Source organism: Palaemon carinicauda, unplaced genomic scaffold, assembly GCF_036898095.1.
Source record: "Palaemon carinicauda isolate YSFRI2023 unplaced genomic scaffold, ASM3689809v2 scaffold491, whole genome shotgun sequence".
In the NCBI taxonomy this organism is placed as follows: Eukaryota; Metazoa; Arthropoda; class Malacostraca; order Decapoda; family Palaemonidae; genus Palaemon; species Palaemon carinicauda.
The window spans coordinates 5,493-32,554 of NW_027171752.1; the positions used below are offsets into that span (position 1 = coordinate 5,493).

The 27,062-nt window shown below is 41.3% G+C and overlaps 1 protein-coding gene across 5 annotated transcripts; it reads left to right on the forward strand.

The window, feature by feature from the left end:
- On the forward strand, positions 1-27,062 carry LOC137637011 (WD repeat-containing protein 55 homolog). Of its 5 annotated transcripts, none has more exons than XM_068369325.1 (7): positions 1-81; positions 17,858-18,046; positions 18,201-18,470; positions 21,862-22,076; positions 23,244-23,310; positions 23,385-23,405; positions 26,641-27,062. In XM_068369325.1, the coding sequence occupies exons 3-7, from the start codon at positions 18,393-18,395 to the stop codon at positions 26,782-26,784; spliced, it is 525 nt and encodes a 174-aa protein (XP_068225426.1). In that variant the 5' UTR covers positions 1-81; positions 17,858-18,046; positions 18,201-18,392; the 3' UTR covers positions 26,785-27,062. The 5 variants fall into 5 exon arrangements, 4 of the variants coding, with proteins under 4 accessions (XP_068225426.1, XP_068225427.1, XP_068225429.1 ...); XM_068369326.1 differs by having other exon boundaries at positions 23,244-23,302; positions 23,400-23,416; XM_068369328.1 differs by having other exon boundaries at positions 21,866-22,076.

Sequence of the window (27,062 nt, forward strand, 5' to 3'; positions counted from 1 at the left end):
GGCAACCCTGGTACTGTGTTTACAATTGTAAACAAAAGTGACTTTGTGAGTCTTGTGGTCAGCGATTTGTCTTGTTTTAAGGTAAATTATTAATAATTTTAACGTTATATCCTATCTTATATATCAGCAGGATAACTGTAAGCAATATGGGAGACTAATTTGTTGAATATAATTGGTAAATATGAGTTAAAAGTGTCTAAAGACGCCAGTTTAAATTGTCGATCGGAAACATTGAGAGGAAAATACTGGTTAAGCCAGTCGTAATTTAACGATAAATTCTTATTACGTATAAAATATCTTATGTAAATACTATTTTAGATCATTATAAACAATATTTCCCCCCAGTAGAATATATTTTATAGGAAATAAGGAAGCTTAAGCCTTTTTAGAATTACGGACAAAGCCTTTACGTGCATTTGCGGTACGGAAATCTTACTTCAATTTAATATCCCATGTCCTAGGACGTATGTACCCGTGTTTTTCGTGCTATAAATCCCTCCTCCCGTATTTCGAACGTATATACGGTTAGATTGCTCTCCCGAATGAACACCAATGTAATCACTTAATGGTCTTCTGGTAAAAGTATCGAAGACAATAAACAGTTTTGGTAAAGTTTTACTGTATTACAGATTCTCATTTCGAACAGAAAATATATGTTTTCCTGTAGTAAATAACGTGATTTGACCTAATTTCAACTGCAAACCAACAGAACAACCAATTCGACTAACTTCAAGTAGCCGAACTTGTTGCTGTTATTACGGATGAAATGAAGGTCAAATTTGGTCAAATCACGTTATTTACTACAGAAAAACATATTTTCTGTTCAAATGTTTAAATATAATGTCTTTTATTATGTATATTTTGTTAAAATGTTTAGATATAATGACTTGTTAAAATTCCGTGTCACTTCACTCACGTATGTACTGCGAACGATAACATTAGCAACGTTATCAATGATACACAGCGTTACCAACGTTATGGTGGCATTGCTAACATTAGCAATGCTACGGTAATATTATCATGTGTATTTTAAAGAATGTTTCCGTATACCCTTCACACAATATATAAAAAAAGGTACAAAAAGGGTACAGAACCTAACAAACCCACCTAACCTAACCTAGAAGTTCCCAGGTCACAAACCCAATATAATGTCGTTTGTTATATATATCATTTGTTCCATAACTGGAATACAAACCACGCTGTTTAAGATCAGATCAGATTCAGGTTGAGGCTTTGCCTTTGCAATGGCGCCTCTGTGTCATTTAGTTTTGTGTGTTCCTTATTTTCACTATTTTTTCTCTTTTCATCCACATTTGTTGTAGTACTCTTTTCTTATTTTCAATATTTTCTTCACAAAAAAGGAATTTTCCAACTGTTTGTGCACTATCTTCTTCGTATGGTTGTTGGAGCTCAATTGCTTTTTATTCTTATGTCACTAAACTGTGGACAATATAACATCAAGTGATTAGCATTTTCTTCTACATCACAGAATACACAGTTTATATTTCCATCTTGTTGTCTGTTTTTTATATTCAAGCCCAGTGAGTTTGTCCTTGCTCTGAATAATAAAATTGACGAAAATGTGTCGTCATACACTTCCTCCTCCTTGATTTCACTTTTCCAGTTTTTATACAAAATTAGACTCTCCTTGCACTCCGTTTCACTCTTCCATTTGCTTGTGTCCCATTCTCTTGTTCTCTTCTTTATGTCCTCTTTCGTACATCTCTTGACTTCTCTCATCACCAACCCACATTCCTCAGCATACTTCTTCACATGCATCCACCACTTCCTCTCTTTTTCTTCCATATCATTGACTATTGCTGATAGTAAGTCCTTTTCTCCCTTATAAATGCTATTAAGGTACCTCAGCTTTCCATCCATTACGATTGTTTTCATAGCAGATGCTCCTACATCCCCTCTCAAGGCTACAATTGCTGTATTCTTTACACCCCCTAACGTCCTTCTATAAACTTCATTCTCTATTCTTTGCAACTTTTCTATTTCCGTTTCCGTTAAGTTAATTACGTTTGTTCCATATAATATACAGTAGAAGGTAGTGCTACACTTTTCCAGTATGCTTTCCCTATCATTATCTTATTACAACTTTTTTCTATGTAAGATTAGCTAGCTTTTGCGCCTTAACTATCATTTCACTTTTCTGTGTTTTGAACATATTCCTACTATTATCTACCTTGATACCTAGGTATTTAAGATTGCTTACTACTCTTATTCCCTCTATATTATCTGGTTTCTCCTTCATATTATATATAAGTACGCTACTTTTGTCTCTATTTATGTCTAAACCACACTGCTTTCCTATATCTATCACTTTCCGTATGTTCAATTCAGCATCCTCTATATTCTCAGCAAGCACAAGGACATCATCAGCAAAAAACAATACTACTAGCTTTATAATATCATTTTTAAAACCATTATTTTCCTTTTCTACTTGTTTTATAATCTGATAAGTAATTAATTTGAATAATGTTGTAGAGCCAGTACAGCCTTGCTTTATTCCACTACTCACTTAGGTTAGGGAAAGGTCGTTTCTGAAGCCACGGCCAAGTTAATCGGTCGTAAAATTTCCTCCAAGCATTGTTTCCTGCCTGACTATAATAACACCCGTTGGGCGGCGCGCTGATCACCTAACAGCTGGTGGCGCAAGCTTGAACAGTTATCAATGTTTGGACTTATGTTTTCTCTAATTTCAACAATCGTCATTTTTAACCTCTTATTGAGATTGTTATTTCATTGTGACACGTCCTGAAATTATGTCGAATACTAATTTGTTATACTGTATATACAACCAAAGGTTAGGTTAGCCAACATCTAGTTAAAGATATTTTGGTAGATAAAGCCAGTGTCAAACAAACCAACTGAACTAACCCTTTCGTTGGCGGCATGATTTCAAATTTTTAATACCCCCCCCCCCCCACATGACCCGAGATTGACCTGGAGTCGACCCTTTCCAACTCTAACCGCCGTAATGGATAGACGTGTTGCGCATAGTTACTCTTTGAGCGATGTTGTTGAGTTTATCACTCATATTGATCAAATTGATTCGTTGAAGAAAATAAGGTATTTACACCTACGGGACTTTACTCGAGTTGCCCCAAATTTTTTCATTATTTATTTCGAAAAGGGCTCTTATGTGATTTTAGGGGTCCATGTGAGAAGTGTAAGATTGGTGGCGCAAGAACCCGAGGATTTTGGTTTTAGCGACATCGAATATTAACCCTTTCGCCCCCAAAGGTCGTACCGGTACATTCTTGCAAAACACTGTTATTTACATGTTTTTGATAACTTTATGAGAAACTTCAGGCATTTTCCAAAAGAATGAGACCAACCTGACCTCTCTATGACAAAAATTAAGGCTGTTAGAGCAATTTAGAAAAAATATATAGCAAAATGTGCTCAAAATTTAACCTTTTGGTGGGGGTAAAACGGTTAAGGTAAGCCTGAGTAACTTTTTTACTATGACAATGTGGTTAAGATATAATTTTGGGTGCTGCCCATCCCTTTTTTTTGGTGTAGGAGAGAGACTTACGAAGTTGGTCCGGGGGCTTGCCCCCGAGTAGGGGTAGTGACCTGGGAACTACTAGGTTCGGTTAGGTTGGGTTTGTGGGATTCGTATGTTAGCGACAGTGGTTGGGGGGTCGCAGGGGGCGTTAGCCCCCCGGTTAGGTCACGAGGAAGGTAAGGATATGGCTTGTAGGCCAGGTTAGGAGGGGAATTTTGGGTTAGTTGTCCATTTTTCTCGCACGTTTCCGACATCCATGACCAGAGTGGTCCTAGTATGTAGTTGTTGGGACAAGCATTTACAAAACTAGTGACTTTAACATTATTTCATTCCGTGATTATTCCCGTGAAAAAGAGTCGATTTCGGACTATTTTTTACTCGATTTTCGGCCGGTCCAAGGGCTGTCCCCATAAATTACAAAGGCTCTGACATGGCTAGGTGGTGTTCTCTGCAAGCAGGGGTTTCCTGTCCATTGTTATACAAAGGCTCCAGTGTATGGTATGCGGAACTAACACCAATTATTCACGTATAGTCAGTCCTCTGTCATTGTTGGGGCTTTGGTAACATAGACCTTTGCGAAGAGCGAAAAATCACGTAATATTTAGCTCCAGGATGATTCTACACGTAAACCGCTAAAATAGCTGACCACTGTCTATGCTCGGTCGACTAACACCCTGAAGTAACTGTAATACATTGTTTTCACATGGTTTCTATCATGGTATTTTAGTTCATATCAATTTGTTTATTACAATGCATGGACACTACTTTACTGTTAAGGCAAGATGACTCAATTCGTACAAGGCAAGACAACTCGATGCCTAAGCGGCATTCCTACAAAGCAAGATGACTTAACTCCTAAGCGGCTTTCCTACAAGTCTCAATGACTTGATGCTTATACTGCTTTCCTACATGACAAGACAACTCAACGTTTAAGCGGCTTTCCTACAAAGCAAGATGACTTAACTCCTAAGCGGCTTTCCTACAAGTCTCAACGACTCGATGCTTATACTGCTTTCCTACATGACAAGACAACTCAACGTTTAAGCGGCTTTCCTACAAAGCAAGATGACTTCTCCTAAGCGGCTTTCCTACAAGTCTCAACGACTCGATGCTTATACTGCTTTCCTACATGACAAGACAACTCAACGTTTAAGCGGCTTTCCTACAAAGCAAGATGACTTAACTCCTAAGCGGCTTTCCTACAAGTCTCAACGACTCGATGCTTATACTGCTTTCCTACATGACAAGACAACTCAACGTTTAAGCGGCTTTCCTACAAAGCAAGATGACTTAACTCCTAAGCGGCTTTCCTACAAGTCTCAACGACTCGATGCTTATACTGCTTTCCTACATAAGACAACTCAACGTTTAAGCGGCTTTCCTACAAAGCACAACGACTCAACACCTACGTGGCTTTCCTACAAGGCAAGACAAATCAACGCCTAAGTAGCGTTCCTACCGGGCAAGATGACTCAATGCCTAAGCGTCTTTCCTACAAGGCACAACGATTCAACGCCTGTGTGGCTTTCCTATAAGGCAAGACGACTCGACGCCTATGCGGCTTTCCTACAAGGCAAGACGACTCAACGCCTAAGCGGCTTCATTACAAGGCAAGACAACTCGACGCCTAAGAGGCTCTCCTAGAAGACAAGGCAACTCAATGCCTAAGCGGCTTTACTACAAGGCAAGACGACTCAATGCCTAAGCGGCTTTACTACAAGGCAAGACGACTCAACGCCTAAGCGGCTTCATTACAAGGCAAGACAACTCGACGCCTAAGAGGCTCTCCTAGAAGACAAGGCAACTCAATGCCTAAGCGGCTTTACTACAAGGCAAGACGACTCAATGCCTAAGCGGCTTTACTACAAGGCAAGACGACTCAACGCCTAAGCGGCTTTACTACAAGGCAAGACGACTCAACGCCTAAGCGGCTTTACTACAAGGCAAGACGACTCAACGCCTAAGCGGCTTTACTACAAGGCAAGACGACTCAACGCCTAAGCGGCTTTACTACAAGGCAAGACGACTCAACGCCTAAGCGGCTTTACTACAAGGCAAGACAACTCGACGCCTAAGAGGCTCTCCTAGAAGACAAGGCAACTCAACGCCTAAGCGGCTTTACTACAAGGCAAGACGACTCAATGCCTAAGCGGCTTTACTACAAGGCAAGACGACTCAATGCCTAAGCGGCTTTACTACAAGGCAAGACGACTCAACGCCTAAGCGGCTTCATTACAAGGCAAGACAACTCGACGCCTAAGAGGCTCTCCTAGAAGACAAGGCAACTCAACGCCTAAGCGGCTTTACTACAAGGCAAGACGACTCAATGCCTAAGCGGCTTTACTACAAGGCAAGACGACTCAATGCCTAAGCGGCTTTACTACAAGGCAAGACGACTCAACGCCTAAGCGGCTTTACTACAAGGCAAGACGACTCAACGCCTAAGCGGCTTTACTACAAGGCAAGACGACTCAACGCCTAAGCGGCTTTACTACAAGGCAAGACGACTCAACGCCTAAGCGGCTTTACTACAAGGCAAGACGACTCAACGCCTAAGCGGCTTTACTACAAGGCAAGACGACTCAACGCCTAAGCGGCTTTACTACAAGGCAAGACGACTCAACGCCTAAGCGGCTTTACTACAAGGCAAGACGACTCAACGCCTAAGCGGCTTTACTACAAGGCAAGACGACTCAACGCCTAAGCGGCTTTACTACAAGGCAAGACGACTCAACGCCTAAGCGGCTTTACTACAAGGCAAGACGACTCAACGCCTAAGCGGCTTTACTACAAGGCAAGACGACTCAACGCCTAAGCGGCTTTACTACAAGGCAAGACGACTCAACGCCTAAGCGGCTTTACTACAAGGCAAGACGACTCAACGCCTAAGCGGCTTTACTACAAGGCAAGACGACTCAACGCCTAAGCGGCTTTACTACAAGGCAAGACGACTCAACGCCTAAGCGGCTTTACTACAAGGCAAGACGACTCAACGCCTAAGCGGCTTTACTACAAGGCAAGACGACTCAACGCCTAAGCGGCTTTACTACAAGGCAAGACGACTCAACGCCTAAGCGGCTTTACTACAAGGCAAGACGACTCAACGCCTAAGCGGCTTTACTACAAGGCAAGACGACTCAACGCCTAAGCGGCTTTACTACAAGGCAAGACGACTCAACGCCTAAGTGGTTTTACTACAAGGCAAGACGACTCAACGCCTAAGCGGCTTTACTACAAGGCAAGACGACTCAATGCCTAAGCGGCTTTACTACAAGGCAAGACGACTCAACGCCTAAGCGGCTTTACTACAAGGCAAGACGACTCAATGCCTAAGCGGCTTTACTACAAGGCAAGACGACTCAACGCCTAAGCGGTTTTACTACAAGGCAAGACGACTCAATGCCTAAGCGGCTTTACTACAAGGCAAGACGACTCAATGCCTAAGCGGCTTTACTACAAGGCAAGACGACTCAATGCCTAAGCGGCTTTACTACAACATAAGACGACTCAACGCCCAAGTCTTCGCCACGACACCCTACATATAAGTAACAAGAAAACCCTTGTTTTTATGAAACAATACCTACCGATAGTGCAATAAAGACAGTACAGTATTACTGTAATGTATGTACTGTAATATCACTACAGTACAGCTTGATTAGCAAAGGTGAGACAGCACATCTCATAAGTGGTTAGTGTCTGCGGCAGGTTGACTCACAACCCTACCATCTTGTTACCTAATACATGGCATGTATCTAAGTACAGTATGGTATTTTGTATACACTACAGTAATTAACCAAAACAAATTAATAAAATATATGGGAATATGTATCGTAACCTCAACTTTAACATAAGGTATCATGCGGTGCTCGATCAAGGCCCCCATGAATCTAATTGTGAAATACAGAGATGTATCTTAATTTTGGAGCTTATGATGGAAAGTGGTCCTAGTAGTGTTTTTGACTTTTAAGATGAGCAACAAAAGCCATTTATACATAGAGTATAGTTGGCAGTGTGTTAAAGATTTTTTTTCCAAAGTAGAGACAATAAAAGTGGGTCATATCGGTGATTGACGATAACTTCAATGAAGGTCAAATAACCATCACCAACAGCAACATTGTTAATGAATGTTCTAATTCAAGAACTATATAACCTTTTAAACAGTAGTGTACCAGTTTTGCCCCCTTTAAAGGTTAACAGCCCCCTTGCCAAATGGGACCGCTCTTCTACAAAAGACCTCTAATTTGACCTGACGGAATGTGCCTACCTCATCTGATCTGGTGTTGGATGCCCTCCTAACCTAACTTAACTCGGAGCACTGTAAATTAGATAATGTAACATTCCTTAATCTTGAACTATTTGGATATTAGTATCACCCAGCTCGGATCCTGCGGAGTTTTTGACCAGGCACGCTGAACCTGACCTATACAGTGCCATAAATCTTAACCCTTTTACTCCCAAAGGACATACTGATACGTTTCACAAAAGCCATCCCTTTACCCCCATGGACGTACCGGTATGTCCTTGCAAAAAAATTTTTTTCTTCATATTTTTTATATTTTTTTGAGAAAATTCAGGCATTTTCCAAGAGAATGAGACCAACCTGACCTCTCTATGACAAAAATTAAGGCTGTTAGAGCAATTTGAAAAAAAATATACTGCAAAATGTGCTGGGAAAAAAATAACCCCCTGGGGGTTAAGGGTTGGAAATTTCCAAAGAGCCTAGGGGTAAAAGGGTTAACTTTTTTATCAGTATCCATAAAGGACAAATTCATCTTTACCCTGAGACTAGTTTCCCCCTGAGGTCTCCTGTTACTGATATCCAAAGGTAGGGCATTGTAAGGGGTTGCCTTTTCTATGTTGAAATCCATATGGAAACCCTAATTTCCAATTTAGAATAACTCGTCTAGATATAGTTTTTAGAAAGGATGTCCAGTATAAATGGTATTTTTCAATATTAAACTTACCCGATGATCATATAGCTGTCAGCTCTGCTGCCCGACAGAAAAAACCTACGGGCGGAATACGCCAGCGATCGCTATACAGGTGGGGGTGTACATCAACAGCGCCATCTGTCAAGTAGGTACTCAAGTACTCGATGTCAACATAGAACCAATTTTCTCTCTGTCGTGCCACTGGCAAGACCTACTAAATACGCTGTTACTAACTGGATTTGTTTTCACAACGATTTGGTGAAGTACACTATTCCAGTTTTGAGCTTTCGCTATGCAGGGGTTTTATCTTCATTTTAAAACTTGAATTCGTTTTGGATAGATTTAATTATGGTGACGAAGAGAGTATGGACTCTCTTTCACTTTTAAATGGCCGACTCTTCCCTTAGACGGAAGTGTGTTTAGGTTTTTGGTATTTTTGCTTAACACATTATAGATCTATATATTTTATATCTCTCCGCCTTTATAGGCCTCTTCGATTAACTTTCCATTTATTATAAACATATAACAATAAATTTTTATGTTTGTTTATATGCGACCTTTCCTGTTAGTAGGCGGTCCTAACTTGGAACCGAAGTTAATTAACATTGAGCCCGTTATATCGTATTTAACCTTTAAAGAATTTAATACTTTTTAAATTTTTAATGTTTTATGAAAGAATTTCTTTGATAGTCTCGTACTGTTTTCAAAGATGAACTAACGTTTAGTTTTTTGTCTACGCAGTTGTTGACGTTCAGGACGTTCAACATGCGCTCTATCGTTACGATAGAGAGAGAGTGTATCACGGTTTCACTTTGCAGTAAGAGTAAACCGATTCTGGCGTTTCGTTCATTCTTTCTTAGCTTAAATGGTTTAAATTCTAAATTAAAGGAACTTTTTATTTGGAAAACCTTTCAGTTTTTTCCTTTAGCAAATAACATGTTTTAACGATATATAATTGGGCTCTTCTCTCAGGTGCGAAATCAAGAGAGAAAGAGAGAGAGAGATAGAGACGGAGGGAGAGAGAGGAGATTAAACGTTTCGTTCAAGCTGGTAACGTTGTTCTCGTTTTTTACTCTCCTCCCTAGTCGCTGTAGGGGAAGAAGGTAAAACGTTTCTAGGGTTTTATTCTTGTTCCCAGGCTATGTGCGGTGAGAGATTGTAAACGTAGTTTATTTGATCTAGTGTTTAGTCTCTTTCCCAGCCACTGAATTCTTTATCTTTATATATGTTTTCGCAATTACTACATTTTAATGAAGGATAGGATTGCGTGTTTCAGGTAGAAATCAGTTAAAGTTTCGATTTCAGTGAAATAAGTGCAAAACAGAAAATCAAAGTGATAAAGTGATATGCGCAAAGTGTTACAGTGTTGCGTCCGAGGGTTCGTCTGTTCGTGCCAGTCGTTCGCCTAGTCCGGGACCTCTTACAAGCTCCCAAGCCCAGGGGAGAAGTAATGTCGAACGACTTATGGGTTCCACAGGCCTTGATCAACGAACAGACGTTTTTCCCTCCGTGGTTTCGGGCGTATCTACCCAAGATCGCCCCACCCACACAAAGACGAGAGAGCCCATTTATTCCTCGTCTGCGGAAGAGGTTTCTCGTAAGAAACCATGGACCACATCTCGCAGCTTTTTAAGTGCAAGTCGGTCCCTTCCGCGCAAGTCCAACGGCCCAGGTGTAGCCACTGGGTCAGTTCGGACTCGCTGCAGTCATCCGACGACTGCACACCTCCCAAGAGAGGCAAGGTGGTACCGCAACAGGCAGTAACTCCGTCTGTTGCCGCACCAGCTGTTTTAGACCCTCAGTCACAACGGACAGTAGTACGGTTGTGCGCCCAGCTCACGCTGAGGCTGCCTGCTCCCACACTCCGGCTGCGGAGAGCTCCACCACCGATGCGCAGTCGACCCTGCCAGACGTATGTTGACGTTAGCCGACGTGCGGCACCCTCCGTTGACATGCGTGAGCTACCGCATCAGCAGTGGGAAGGTGGAGTCAAGCTGCCGTGTTTTGACGCGATGCGTTAGTTTCCGCAACCCACGGCAGTCCCCACCACGCACCACCACTCCGCTTTGGTTGTTGCCTGCTCCCACTCTCCGACTGCGGAGAAGGTTGACGATGCACCCGTTTGCCTACAACCTGCCACGGTTGTGCGCCCAGCAGACGCTACGGCTGCCTGCTCCCACACTCTTGTTGTGAGAGCTCCTCCACCCATGCGCAGTCGACCCTGCCAGACGCATGCTGACTCCCACAGACACACGGAGCACTCCGTTGCCGTGCGTGAGCTACCACAAGCTGCCGTGTTTTGACACGGTGTGTCAGCCTCCGCAACCCACTATGGTTACCGCCACTCGCCCGCAGCAGACTAGTCAGTCAGGAGTTGAGGCTTCCCCACACAGCTTTGGTTGTTGCCAGCTCACAGACTGTCAAGCAGTTACAGTACGTTGCCTTCTGGTCTGCTACTAATGCACCAGTGCTGTATGTCCTCACGCACCTGTTGTGGTTGACAGTTCAGTTTTTTGACAGTTCACAGACTGTCAGGCAGTTACATAACATTGCCTTCTGGTCTGCTGCTAATGCACCAGTGCTGTATGTCCTCACGCACCTGTTGTGGTTGACAGTTCAGTTTTTGACAGTTCACAGACTGTCAAGCAGTTACATAATGTTGCCTTCTGGTCTGCTGCTTATGCACCAGTGAGACCCTCACTGAGATAACCTAGCTTTTCTCGGACATGGTTCCTGTAGATGAGAAAGTGCTGTTCTCCCTCCTACTGATATTCCTTTGAGGACTCTGTCATTTGGAGAGGAGCCTTAAGCTGCTTAACCTCCTATGGACTTTAATTAAAGCATAACAAAGCTTCCAGGGATGGTTAATGGTTCCGCTTCAGTCGCTAACCCCGTCTGTTGCCACACCTGCTCCCGTAGACCCTAATGGGCTTTGCTGCAAGACATGCAGTCCAAGCTTGTGTCCTTGATAGAGGATTTTTTACGGAGAAGAACCTTCTGGCCAACAACCTTCCTACCGGTTGGTTGTGCGCCCTGTTGACGCTGAGGTATCCTACTCGCGTCCGCCAGTTGAGGTGGTTCCTCCACCGATGCGACCCAGTGTGGGTTGCCAGTCGCACGTTGACGTTAAGCGACTCTCGGAGGTGGTTGTGGACGTTCAGTGTGTCACTAGGAAGACGTTCAACAACCAGCAGAGATGACTTGTTGTGACGCAGTGCGGCAACCTCAGCAACCCGGTAGGGGGTTGACTGCACAACCCAGACAGTCTAGACAGTTTCGGGTTGACGCTGTACTTCCTCGCGTCCCCATGGTTGACAGTTCACAGACTGTGCAGCAGTACCATGATATTGTGTCCGGCTCCGTCACGCATCCACCAGTGCGACCGGATTCAGCGAGTCAGACGTTGCCCACTCCGTTGCCGTTTCCTCATCAGTTTCGGATGAGGAACCCTCTGATGAGGACATTGCTGAACAAGTCGATCAACCCCCAGCCCTGCTATCCATCCAGAAGATGCTGAAGAAGGAACGCTGCCCTGTCAGGCTGTGGATGAGTCTGGTTAGGACACTGTCATCCGTGGTTCAATTTGTGTCACTTGGAAGACTACACCTCCGTCCTCTTCTGTATCATCTAGCTTTTCACTGGAAAAGGACAAGACGCTAGAAGCGGTCTCGATCCCGGTTTCCGGAAAGATAAAGTCTAGTCTGACTTGGTGAAAGGACTTTATCAACCTTTGAAAGGGTCTTCCCCTGACTGTTCAGACTCCCAACCACGTTCTCTTCTCGGATGCATCGGACGTAGGCTGGGGTGCGACATTAGGCGGTAGGGAATGCTCGGGATTATGGAACTCGAGTCAAAGGACAATGCATTTCAACTGCAAGAAGCTACTGGCAGTACGTCTGACCTGGAAAAGCTTCAGGTCTCTCCTTCAAGGCAAAGTGGTGGAGGTGAACACGGACAACACCCTGCTTTGACGTACATCTCCAAGCAAGGAGGGACCTACTCTCTGACATGGTACGAGTTCGCAAGAGACCTCCTCACCTGGTCAACAGGTCTAGACTTTTCACTAGTAACGAGGTTCATCCAAGGCAACTTGAATGTCATAGCAGATTGTCTCAGTAGGAAGGGACAAATAATTCCAACAGATTGGACCCTCCACAAGGATGTATGCAAGAGACTTTGGGCCACCTGGGGCCAGCCAACCATAGATCTCTTCGCAACCTCGATGACCAAGAGGCTCCCAATAGTTTGCTCACCTATCCCGGACCCAGCAGTAGTTCATATAGATGCCTTTCTACTAGATTGGTCACATCTAGATCTATATGCATTCCCTCCGTTCAAGATTGTCAACAAGGTACTGCAGAAGTTCGCCTCTCACGAAGGGACAAAGTTGACGCTAGTTGCTTCCCTCTGGCCCGCGAGAGAATATCTCACCGAGGTACTTCGATGGCTAGTAGACGTTCCCAGAACACTTCCCCTAAGGGTGGACCTGCTACGTCAGCCACGCGTAAAGAAGGTACTCCAAGGCCTCCACGCTCTTCGTCTGACTGCCTTCAGACTATCGAAAGACTCTCGAGAGCTAGAGGTTTTTCGAAGGAGGCAACCAGAGCGTTTTCTAGAGCAAGGAGAACATCCACCCTTAGAATCTACCAATCGAAGTGGGAAATCTTCCGAAACTGGTGCAAGTCAGTATCCGTATCCTTGACCAGTACCTCTGTAACTCAATAGCTGACTTTCCCTTATATCTGAGGAAAGAACGATCTCTTTCAGCTCCCACTATCAAGGGTTACAGAAGCATGTTGGCATCAGTCTTCCGTCACAGAGGCTTAGATCTTTCCAACAATAAAGATCTACAAGACCTCCTTAAGTCTTTTGAGACCACGAAGGAGCGTCGTTTGGTTACACCTGGTTGGAATTTAGACGTGGTTCTAAGATTCCTTATGTCAGACAGGTTCGAACCGCTTCAATCAGCCTCCCTGAAAGATCTCACCTTTAAGACTCTTTTCCTGATATGCTTAACCACAGCTAAAAGAGTCAGTGAGATTCATGCCTTCAGCAAGAACATCGGATTCTCATCCGAAACGGCTACATGTTCTACAACTTGGTTTTCTAGCCAAACACGAGCTGCCTTCTCGGCCTTGACCAATATCGTTCGAGATTCCAAACTTATCGTATGGTTGGAAATGAACTAGAAAGAGTATTATGTCCTGTAAGAGCTCTTAAGTTCTATTTTAAAAACCTTTACGAGGCCCGTCTGAAGCTTTATGGTGTTCAGTTAAGAATCCATCTTTGCCTATGTCAGAGAATTCTTTATCCTATTTTATCAGACTGTTAATACGAGAAGCTCATTCCCATCTGAATGAGGAAGACCAAGCTTGGCTGAAGGTAAGGACACACGAAGTTAGAGCTGTCGCAACTTCCGTGGCCTTTAAACAAAATAGATCTCTGCAAAGTATATTCGACGCAACCTATTGGAAAAGCAAATCAGTGTTCGCGTCTTTTATCTTAAGAATGTCCAGTCTCTTTACGAGAACTGCTACACTCTGGGACCATTCGTAGCAACGAGTGCAGTAGTGGTGGGGGCTCCACCACTACAATTCCCTAATTCCATAACCTTTTTAATCTTTCTCTTGAAATGTTTTATTAATATTTTTGGGTTGTCCGGAAGGCTAAGAAGCCTTTCGCATCCTACTTGATTTGGCGGGTGGTCAAAGTCATTTCTTGAGAAGCGCCTAGATTAGAGGTTTTGATGAGGACCTTTAGTATGGGTTGCAACCCTTCATACTTCAGCTCCTAGGAGTCGCTCAGCATCCTATGAGGATCGCGAGGCTCAGTAAGGAAGACGTACTTAAAAAGGCAGAGTAATTGTTCAAGTCGACTTCCTTACCAGGTACTTATTTATTTTATGCTTGTTATTTTGAATAACTGCTAAAATGAAATACGGAATACTTAGCCCTGCTATCCATCCAGAAGATGCTGAAGAAGGAACGCTGCCCTGTCAGGCTGTGGATGAGTCTGGTTAGGACACTGTCATCCGTGGTTCAATTTGTGTCACTTGGAAGACTACACCTCCGTCCTCTTCTGTATCATCTAGCTTTTCACTGGGAAAGGACAAGACGCTAGAAGCGGTCTCGATCCCGGTTTCCGGAAAGATAAAGTCTAGTCTGACTTGGTGAAAGGACTTTATCAACCTTTGAAAGGGTCTTCCCCTGACTGTTCAGACTCCCAACCACGTTCTCTTCTCGGACGCATCGGACGTAGGCTGGGGTGCGACATTAGGCGGTAGGGAATGCTCGGGATTATGGAACTCGAGTCAAAGGACAATGCATTTCAACTGCAAGAAGCTACTGGCAGTACGTCTGACCTGGAAAAGCTTCAGGTCTCTCCTTCAAGGCAAAGTGGTGGAGGTGAACACGGACAACACCCTGCTTTGACGTACATCTCCAAGCAAGGAGGTACCTACTCTCTGACATGGTACGAGTTCGCAAGAGACCTCCTCACCTGGTCAACAGGTCTAGACTTTTCACTAGTAACGAGGTTCATCCAAGGCAACTTGAATGTCATAGCAGATTGTCTCAGTAGGAAGGGACAAATAATTCCAACAGATTGGACCCTCCACAAGGATGTATGCAAGAGACTTTGGGCCACCTGGGGCCAGCCAACCATAGATCTCTTCGCAACCTCGATGACCAAGAGGCTCCCAATAGTTTGCTCACCTATCCCGGACCCAGCAGTAGTTCATATAGATGCCTTTCTACTAGATTGGTCACATCTAGATCTATATGCATTCCCTCCGTTCAAGATTGTCAACAAGGTACTGCAGAAGTTCGCCTCTCACGAAGGGACAAAGTTGACGCTAGTTGCTTCCCTCTGGCCCGCGAGAGAATATCTCACCGAGGTACTTCGATGGCTAGTAGACGTTCCCAGAACACTTCCCCTAAGGGTGGACCTGCTACGTCAGCCACGCGTAAAGAAGGTACTCCAAGGCCTCCACGCTCTTCGTCTGACTGCCTTCAGACTATCGAAAGACTCTCGAGAGCTAGAGGTTTTTCGAAGGAGGCAACCAGAGCGTTTGCTAGAGCAAGGAGAACATCCACCCTTAGAATCTACCAATCGAAGTGGGAAATCTTCCGAAACTGGTGCAAGTCAGTATCCGTATCCTCGACCAGTACCTCTGTAACTCAATAGCTGACTTTCCCTTATATCTGAGGAAAGAATGATCTCTTTCAGCTCCCACTATCAAGGGTTACAGAAGCATGTTGGCATCAGTCTTCCGTCACAGAGGCTTAGATCTTTCCAACAATAAAGATCTACAAGACCTCCTTAAGTCTTTTGAGACCACGAAGGAGCGTCGTTTGGTTACACCTGGTTGGAATTTAGACGTGGTTCTAAGATTCCTTATGTCAGACAGGTTCGAACCGCTTCAATCAGCCTCCCTGAAAGATCTCACCTTTAAGACTCTTTTCCTGATATGCTTAACCACAGCTAAAAGAGTCAGTGAGATTCATGCCTTCAGCAAGAACATCGGATTCTCATCCGAAACGGCTACATGTTCTACAACTTGGTTTTCTAGCCAAACACGAGCTGCCTTCTCGGCCTTGACCAATATCGTTCGAGATTCCAAACTTATCGTATGGTTGGAAATGAACTAGAAAGAGTATTATGTCCTGTAAGAGCTCTTAAGTTCTATTTTAAAAACCTTTACGAGGCCCGTCTGAAGCTTTATGGTGTTCAGTTAAGAATCTATCTTTGCCTATGTCAGAGAATTCTTTATCCTATTTTATCAGACTGTTAATACGAGAAGCTCATTCCCATCTGAATGAGGAAGACCAAGCTTGGCTGAAGGTAAGGACACACGAAGTTAGAGCTGTCGCAACTTCCGTGGCCTTTAAACAAAATAGATCTCTGCAAAGTATATTCGACGCAACCTATTGGAAAAGCAAATCAGTGTTCGCGTCTTTTATCTTAAGAATGTCCAGTCTCTTTACGAGAACTGCTACACTCTGGGACCATTCGTAGCAACGAGTGCAGTAGTGGTGGGGGCTCCACCACTACAATTCCCTAATTCCATAACCTTTTTAATCTTTCTCTTGAAATGTTTTATTAATATTTTTGGGTTGTCCGGAAGGCTAAGAAGCCTTTCGCATCCTACTTGATTTGGCGGGTGGTCAAAGTCATTTCTTGAGAAGCGCCTAGATTAGAGGTTTTGATGAGGACCTTTAGTATGGGTTGCAACCCTTCATACTTCAGCTCCTAGGAGTCGCTCAGCATCCTATGAGGATCGCGAGGCTCAGTAAGGAAGACGTACTTAAAAAGGCAGAGTAATTGTTCAAGTCGACTTCCTTACCAGGTACTTATTTATTTTATGCTTGTTATTTTGAATAACTGCTAAAATGAAATACGGAATACTTAGCTCATAATAATGTCAACATGTAATGCTGGTCTCTACCCACCCCCCTGGGTGTGAATCAGCTATATGATCATCGGGTAAGTTTAATATTGAAAAATGTTATTTTCATTAGTAAAATAAATTTTTGAATATACTTACCCGATGATCATAAATTAAAGGACCCACCCTTCCTCCCCAATAGAGACCCAGTGGACAGAGGAGAAAATTGGTTCTATGTTGACATCGAGTACTTGAGTACCTACTTGACAGATGGCGCTGTTGATGTACACCCCCACCTGTATAGCGATCGCTGGCGTATTCCGCCCGTAGGTTTTTTCTGTCGGGCAGCAGAGCTGACAGCTATATGATCATCGGGTAAGTATATTCAAAAATTTATTTTACTAATGAAAATAACATTTTTGACACCTAGAATGGTAAAAATGAAGTGTTGTTAGGTCAATTCGACAGATGTCACATAGAGCATTCACAGTAGGTTTTTGGGTCTCACATAACGTAAGGGGAATTATTAGAGACGATGATAGAACATGGAAAACGTTTAGCGGGATGCACCAGAAATGTTTTGAAACAAAATTGAGTTATAAATTTCAAAGTCCCATATAGTATTCCATTGTTTTCTGATAGCTTTTGTATGCAAATAATGAACTTGATAATGCAGTGATGTTCAATGGAAAAGGGATTTTGACAAAGGAAAAATCTATTTCTGGGGAGATACAGTACCTGTGACGCCCGGTGAAAAGGGACCTTACCCAAGATCTCCGGCACGCACTAGCCTACATGTTAGCTGTAATTACCCAGAGGCTCCGGCCCATATATACTTTTTGCTCCGGCGCACTACGGAGTAGTTTAAATCTCACCAGTTTAGTAATTACAATGGGGCTCCGGCCCCTTTTTTAGTACGAACCTTACATGCACACCAGATTCCTCCCAAACTCTCTATAATTTTCATGTTATTTTAGAGTCTCCGGGAGAGTCTTAATTTATTTAACCTTTTTGTTACAGAAAGTCCGTTGTGCCGTCAAGGGTTGCTCCGCCTCCTTTACGGATCCGATAGGCCACGAAGTCTGCCGATCCCACGCCCACTGTGCTATCTCCTTCATCCGTGAACCGGGCCAGGCCCCCTACATGGTCTGGTTCCCGGAGGCTTGCACCTTGTGCTACGACCTCTCAACGGTCTTGCTTAATGATGATGTAAGATTTCTCTATTTCTACTGTTTCTTCTATGATTATAATATTGAATTTCAATTCAGTGTTCTATTATCAAATTTTGAGATGTATCTTACTGTTTTATATTTGGAAATACGTTAATTTTTTCCTTAGTTCTATTGTATTTTACCACTTCCAGGCTGATGAGGATGCTCTCCGGGCCGCCAAATCCAGCCTCCGGCCCTGGGTGTCAGGGTTTGGGAGAAACGCCCCCACCGGCTGCCCTTATATCCTTGACGGTGACATGGCCTCCCGTCTTTTTCCAGGCTCCTCCTCAGCGGCGGTACCTTCAGCCCTAGCCGCTCCCATGATTTAAGCTATCAGGGCGGCTATGCCTCTGGAGGAAGATAACCAGCTCTCAGGAGACGTCTCCGCCCTGGATATCAACGTCGAACCAATGGACGAGCAGGTTAGTGGTGTTGAGTTGGCAGATCCCTTTCTCTCACCTACTCCTTCCTCTTCCTCATCTTTCCTCGGCTTTGTTATACTTTTGTACCATACAATGAATGGGCAGTAGTCCCCAATTTCATGGTTAAAGTCCAAGGGTTGTCATAGAAAAAAATCCTCTGCGGTTGGCTGAAATATTCGAGTATGTTACTAGATAATATATACTCTATATCTGTTTATGAATATACTGTAAAAGTAACTTGTACCTTATGTTTAATTTAAGAATAAGAAGGAAAAAACCCTGCGTTATGGCTTAAATATTAACCCTTTTACCCCCAGGCTATTTGGAAATTTCCAACCCTTAACCCCCAGGGGGTTATTTTTTCCCCTGCACATTTTGCAGTATATTTTTTTTAAATTGCTCTAACAGCCTTAATTTTTGTCATAGAGAGGTCAGGTTGGTCTCATTCTCTTGGAAAAAGCCAGATTTTTCTCAAAAAATTATCAAAAATATGAAAAAAAAATTTTTATAGCATTTTTTTGCAAGGACATACCGGCACGTCCATGGGGGTAAAGGGTAGGGTTAAATGAAATAGGATAATTAATTTATTTTGGTCAAGAGTGATGTCACATATACAAACAAAAAACTTGTTTGTTGTCCTTGCTTTGTCATATTATATATACAGTGAAATGTAAAATTCACAAGTATAGTAAGTTGTATTTGTATAAAGTAATGCTCAGTACTTGCCTGCTAATTTATTTCTATTTTGATCCATATTTCCATGTTGAAAATTACCGGTTACAGTTTAGGTTCCATTTCTTTTTCCCGTAAATAAATTTGATTTGGTAAATGTGAAGGAGGTTGGTCGGGTGGCTTTTTTGAGCCGTCAGAGCAGTCCAACAAGGTGCATATCTGCTTGTCCAGTACTGTGATACGGTCTCCTTTCATTTTTTGAGAAGAGTTACATTTATTCTTTTGTATTGTCTTTTTAATAGTTTGGGAAATGGCCCTAATGAGTGGTAAATGAATGATCATGTTTAGTAATACCATAGTCTATTATACATACATACCTATACCAAGGCACTTCACCAATTTTGGGAGTAGACAACATCAAACAAATGAAAAAAAGGGGACCTTTCCTCTCTACATTCCTCCCAGCCTGACAAGGGACTCAACCGAGTTCGGCTGGTACTGCTAGGGTGCCACAGCCCAACCTCCCACATTTCCACCACAGATGAAGCTTCATAATGCTGACTCCCCTACTGCTGCTACCTCCGCGGTCATCTAAGGCACCGGAGGAAGCAGCAGGGCCTACTGGAACTGCGTCACAATCGCTCGCCATTCACTCCTATTTCTAGCACGCTCTCTTGCCTCTCTCACATCTATCCTCCTATCACCCAGAGCTTTCTTCACTCCATCCATCCACCCAAACCTTGGCCTTTTTCTTGTACTTCTCCCATCTTCCTCTATTATACAACATAAATTCTGTTGCATATTTGATAATGAACTTTCTTGACAACAGTTTCCTTATGTCAGTGAGTGTTTGATAGCCTTGTTTTAGTTGTTGTCACTGACTGTATTCTGGTAATGAGGGTGAGAATATTTCTATTTTGAAGGAGAATAGGCAGACTTCATGATTTGATAGGTTATGGTACCAGTCACAAAATAAAGAATGATGGATACCCCATCCATATACCAAGGCACTTCCCCCAATTTTGGGGGGTAGCCGACACCAACAATGAAACAAAACAAAAAGGGGACCTCTACTCTCTATGTTCCTTCAGCCTAATCAGGGACTCAACCGAGTTCAGCTGGTACTGCTAGGGTGCCACAGCCCAACCTCCCACCTTTCCACCACAGATGAAGCTTCATAATGCTGACTCCCCTACTGCTGCTACCTCCACGGTCATCTAAGGCACCGGAGGAAGCAGCAGGGCCTACTGGAACTGCGTCACAATCGCTCGCCATTCATTCCTATTTCTAGCACGCTCTCTTGCCTCTCTCACATCTATCCTCCTATCACCCAGAGCTTTCTTCACACCATCCATCCACCCAAACCTTGGCCTTCCTCTTGTACTTCTCCCATCAACTCTTGCATTCATCACCTTCTTTAGCAGACAACCATTTTCCATTCTCTCATACACCGACTATAAAAGACAAAACATGGAAAATTAGCACACGATGATAAAGCATAATTCAAAATGCCAAAGTTATTTGGAAGAATGAATACTTTTGTATTTGGGATGGAAATCAAAAAGACAACAAATTAGGGTTATGGACAAACAGATCTTGATAACTTGCGCACTAAGTTGGTGGTTAGGATACAGGTAGGCAATCTGCCATCATTTTTGAGGGAATACTAAGTGTGATGCACTACAGAATATGCTAGTTGATATAAAACAAACTTTATTATTATATCACTATTTGAAAGTATGGTAATCATGAATGATAGTGAGGAAACTACATTATACAACTATGCTTTACAAACTAACCTACTGATTATCATGGTGAAGGTGGACTGATGCAAATACAGTACTTGGAGAAACGGGAAGCCTATCATCTTTGGAAAGGCAACAGATCAGATTTGACTTGGAATAACTCTAATTATCTATGATCTGTTGCTTAGAGAGTGTGGTGTCATGAAGCTGTGTGCAAGTCAGAATTTTGTAAAATTACGTCTTAGGTTAAGCCTAACCTGAATCTCATGCCTATGATTTTCAGCTACAAAAGTCAACAAATAGTCGGGTTTCAAATGAAATAGATATCAGGTTATTACAAATGATTGTTTGCTTACTGTATTAACCCTTATACCCCCAAAGGACGTACTGGTACGTTTCACAAAATTCATCCATTTACCCCCAAGGACGTACCGGTACGTCCTTGTAAAAAACTGGTATTTTTTTGTGCATATTTTTGATAATTTTTTTGAGAAACTTCAGGCATTTTCCAAGAGAATGAGACCAACCTGACCTCTGTATGATGAAAATTAAGGCTGTTAGAGCAATTTGAAAAAAAATATACTGCAAAATGTGCTTGAAAAAAAATTATCCCTGGGGGTTAAGGGTTGGAAATTTCCAAATAGCCTGGGGGTAAAAGGGTTAAATGATATAATGTTTTATTTCAGTATCTCTTTATCTTATCTTGTGTTTGTATGACGAAAGTTTTGTAAGTTGAGTACCTTCTGTATAGATAATCACTTGAAATAATTATTTGTCATGTGTGTTGTCAATATAAATTATTTTTATTCATATATTCATTTTTATCCACCACTTATGGAGCTTGTCAGGCTGGGAGGAACGTAAGAGAGGAAAGGTCCCCTTTTTTCAATTGTTTGATGTGGGCTACCCTCCAAAATTGGGGGAAGTGTCTTGGTATATGTATGTATGTATTCATAAAATTTTTTTCTTTTCAGTCAGAAATGTACGAAAGCGAGCTAACTGCCATGACCCTTGTTCGCGACGATTCCCGCCTTGTGGTGGGATCCGGCGAAGGGGTCATGTTCATCTTCAAGTGGGGAGACTTCCGTTTTCACATCGATCGGTATGCCGGCCATCCTGGACAGATGAAGTGGCTCGTTCCAATCGGCGACCGGATGTTGGTAATGCGATGCAAAGATGGAAACATCAGGTAATGATCTGCAGTTTGAGTTCTTTTCCGGTGTACGTACGATCGTCGGTAATTAACGTGTCGAATGCGTACTGTATTTATTTCAATGTGTTTCTCTGTACCCCTGCAGTGTAACTTATACTACAAGTAAGTTGGTATTAAAGTGTATCGTTGCTGAATCCATAAGCCAGCAAAATGAGGCCGTCAGTGTAAAAAAAACATTGGGTTATTAAATATTAATAATAGAATTTAAAAATTTTCCAGTTTCCTGAAAACCCCAGGCTGTTAACCTTTTCTTCAGTTTTGAAGTTCTCAGTAACCCTTTTCTTGATACTATAAGTCAGTGGTGGAGAGGATGGACATGTATTTGAACTTTAGTTGACTGTGGAAATAAAAAATGTAATTATTAAAATTCTGATTATTTCCATGAATCTCCACTGATGTTCATATTGTTGACTTCCACCAACTGTAGGTGGTGGGACTCAATTGAAGGAAAGGGAAGGATAATTTTAAGCACAAGTAATGCTTAGGTTACTTGTCTAGAATATTTTGATAAACCATTCAAACTATAGTTTGGAATACAGAGTTCCAGGTTGTTTACTAAAGTAAATAAGAATAAATTACTGTAGTGTAGATTGGTTTTAAGTTAATGTCTTGTATATACCTATTTAATACGTCTTTATGCTGCTAGGATCTTTCCAAAGAAAAATGTCCTTAAAAAAAATCAGTACGTGCTACACGCCTAATATTTACATTCACTCGCAAGCATTGATTTTTGGATCTAATTCCTTGTGCACTTCTGTGATTAAATTTTAACAAGGAATGTCTAAGCCTTTTTGGATAGCAAGGGATTATGGACCCTCAGCTCCCAGAACACAGTAGGGACACTACATCAGTTTAAAGGTTTAAACCTTTCATGTAAATTGGCACCGATAATTTTTCAATCCAGTGTATTTAGACTTTAAGCAGATGGTTAAGAGCACTCATAACTCATCTTGTAACTTTAAGATGTAATAGCTTATCTTATAAGAAAAAAATTTGAATTATGAAACCTCTTTATGTCTATGAATATGGAAATACAGATTATTTTGTTAAGATTATGTTTATAAGTTTAATTTTCATTGGAGTAAATTCTTGGGACATAAGATGACTTTTAATTGTAAACTTGTTTGATTTTGCTCCCCTCAGAGCTGTGCACCTCTACGCTCATAGATTTGTCGGCATTGTTGGGCAGCACAAGAGATTCGGTGTTGAGAATATATAGGTCACCCATCTTTTTGGCTTCCTGTGCCATGGATGCCGTGATACAATTTTGGAACATGAGTTACCTGTATGATGTCGAAGTGGATGGTACATTGAAGGTAACGATAATTTTTTATGTAATCATCATAGTTTCAGATATCTGTCTGTTTTAAGTTTGGCAAACTGTCCTAAAGTATGGCTATTTATCCTGAAACCTGGCTGTTTGTTTTCTGAAATTAATTTTGTTCCGGCATAGATACAAACCCTCCGACAAATTTGTTAGATTACTCTACTGCTGCTGCCTCCGATGCCTTAGATGACCGCGGAGGTAGCAGCAGTAGGGGATTCAGCATTATGAAGCTTCATCTGTGGTGGATAATGTGGGAGGGTGGGCTGTGGCACCCTAGCAGTACCAGCTGAACTCGGTTGAGTCCCTTGTTAGGCTGGGAGGAACGTAGAGAGTAGAGGTCCCCTTTTTGTTTTTGTTTCTTTGTTGATGTCGGCTACTCCCCAAAATTGGGGGAAGTGCCTTTGGTATATGATGATGTATGTACTCTAAAATTTGGCTACATAACATCTTGAGATTTGGGTATTTATCATTCCAAAATAGGCGGTTTTTCATCCTGAAACCTAATGGTGTTTTATCCTGAAATGTAGCTATATTTCCTCCTGAAATCTGGCTATCCATCTGAAAATATGGATGTATATCTTTCTCCCTTTTAACGCAAAGGGCCTCGGTTGGATTTTGCCAGTCGTCTCTATCTTGAGCTTTTAATCAATACTTCTCCTTTCATCATCTCCTACTTCACGTTTCATAACCCTCAGCCAAGTAGGCCTGGGTCTTCCAACTCTTCAAACTTGTATCTCATAGTAATTCTAATTGTTCATCAAAAGGCTTAACACTACACAGTATTCTAGGAATTTCATTCCAGGTATTACCAGATTGTGGAATGAACTTTCTAATCTGGCAGGTGATTCTGTGAACTTCAGAAGTTCAAACTTACAGCGAAGATTTTTATGATGAAGAGATTAACAAGTTTTTCTTCAGAGTTTATAAATGACAGATATATTTTAACGTTGCTACTGATTTTAAGAAAATATTTCTTATTCATTACTTCTCATATATAGTTTATTTCCTCATTTCCTTTCTTTCATGTTATTTTCCCTGTTGAAGCCCTTGGGCTTGCAGCATTCTGCTTTTCCAACTGTGGTTGTAGCTTTGCTAGAAATGATAATAATAACTGAAGGGTTTTTCCCCAGTTACATTTGGGTACGGAAGGGTCTCACAAGCCCCAGCACTGGACTATATAAACTAAATTCATAAATCCAATCTAATCCTGAGAAGAGATGTTTCAGAGAATCTCTATTATCGTGCAGTGTGCGCCACTTGTAAGTGGTATCCCTCTGGGTGACGTGATTTGATAAAAAAAATCAATTCATCCTTTCTCAAACCTCATTGCCAACCCTATAAGTAGGTTCTCTAGCTCTCCATTTATTATTAGGAAGTGTTCTTTATTGATTCTTTTACCAACTGTGTATTATAAAGTCTGAATGCCAGTCTTGCATTTTAGTAATCTGAATGTCCACTTACATTATTACTGTAGTAAATCTTCTCGCCATACTTTTCTCCAGTTAGTTTTAGGAAGTGTTCTTCATTAATTCTCTTACCAGCTGTGTATTATAAAGTCTGAATGCCAGTCTTACGTTTTAGTAATCTGAAAGTCCACTTACATTATTTCTGTAGTGTCTTCTCGCCACACTTGTACTATAAACATAGCAAGGGAACTAATAAAATCAAGCTGAAATTCTGTCATAGAACAGTCTTCTCTTGCCTTTTCGTATTTTCCATTTTCATATGAAGGTTACTATGGCTCTTGCATACATTTTCGGGAGAACAAAAGTTCAAACTTGAAGCAAATCTTTTTATTTTGAACAGGCTGACATAAGTTTTTTTTTTATAGTTTATATATGAAATATCTTTTTAAATGTTGTTACTGTTTTTAAGATAATTTATTTCAATTGTTCATTATTTCTCAGATCGTTTATCTATTTTCTTCTTTCCTTTCCTTAGTGGGATATTTTTAACTGTTGGAGACCTTGGGCTTATATCATCTTGCTTTTCCAACTAGGGTTGTAGCCTAGCTAGTAATAATAATAATAAAGATAATAATATATATATATATATATATATATATATATATATATATATATATATATATATATATGTATGTATATATATATATATATATATATATATATATATATATATATATATATATATATATATATATATATATATATATATATATATATATATATATATATATATATATATATATATATATATATATATATATATATATATATATATATATATATATATATATATATATATATATCTATTTCTCTAGTACTGTACAATATACAATATGTCATTTAAAAATTATTGGAGGATTATGGCCTTAGGATTCGAATATTGCAATCCTGGATGTTTTTTTACATGATTATTATTATTATTATTACTAGCCAAGCTACAACCCTAGTTGGAAAAGCAAGAGGCTATAAGCCCGAGGGCTCCAATAGGAAAAAATAGCCCAGTGAGGAACGGAAATAAGGAAATAAATAGATGATGAGAACAAATTAACAATAAATCATTCTAAAAACTGTAACAACGTCATAATAGATATGTCATATATAAACTATATAAAGACTCATGTCAGCCTGGTCAACATAAAAACATTTGCTCCAACTTTGAACTTTTGAAGTTTTAATAGTTTAACATTTGGGAATATAAAGAGCTTGATTTATAGAATTATGGTGGGTTTGTAATACAGTGTTTTTTGGATTGGCAGCCATGAGTTAATATTTATTAAGACTTGTTTCAAAATTTTGATAATTCCTTCCATGCTATAAATAGTATTGTTGTTTTGGTGATTTTATATTTCACAGCACTACGTTCGAAACTTGACGTTAGGGAATTATTAACCCTTTTACCCCCAGGCTCTTTGGAAATTTCCAACCCTTAACCCCCAAGGGGTTATTTTTTCCCCAGCACATTTTGCAGTATATTTTCTTTAAATTGCTCTAACAGCCTTAATTTTTGTCATAGAGAGGTCAGGTTGGTCTCATTCTCTTGGAAAATGCCTGAATTTTTTTCAAAAAATTATCAAAAATATGAAAAAAAAAATTTTATAGCATTTTTTTGCAAGGACGTACCGGTACGTCCATGGGGGTAAAGGGATGAGTTTTGTGAAACGTACCAGTGCGTCCTTTGGGGGTAAAAGGGTTAACAGTTACGTGTCGAGTTGAATTTGTAAGCATTTCATGCCATTGTTTTTTTCAGGGCCACAAGAAGCAGGACAAGGGATTCAACCTTGAATCCTCAAAACGGCGGAACCGCTGCGATTTCTTTTCGGATATCCCCGAAAAAATGGAATCCGATGATGAAGGGGGCCCAGTTGCTGGGCCAAGCCATACTACAGATTAATATTTCCGGGCCTTTATATTAAACTAACGACATACAGGTACAGGTAATTTACAAAATATATCTTGTGTTAAAAGAATAAAGAATTTAGAGTTTGTATAGTGTACTTTCAAAGTCCTCTAACATCACTCGGGACGAAAACCGTCATCAGTAAACTACTTGGGCGATCATTACGTCTTAACTGCAATATTTTTTCCATAGCATTTGATGTTCAGTTGCTGATCGTTTATGGGGAAATTTCAGCGGTTTTCATAAAGTTGGACCAGCCATCTATTTATGAA

Excerpts from the sequence above, each read along its gene's own strand:
- LOC137637011 (XM_068369325.1), top strand. The coding sequence starts at position 18,393 with ATGCCTCTGGAGGAAGATAACCAGCTCTCAGGAGACGTCTCCGCCCTG. Across the intron at positions 18,471-21,861 it reads TCGAACCAATGGACGAGCAG|TCAGAAATGTACGAAAGCGA; the intron begins GTTAGTGGTGTT and ends TTTTCTTTTCAG. Across the intron at positions 23,311-23,384 it reads ACAAGAGATTCGGTGTTGAG|TGTATGATGTCGAAGTGGAT; the intron begins AATATATAGGTC and ends ACATGAGTTACC.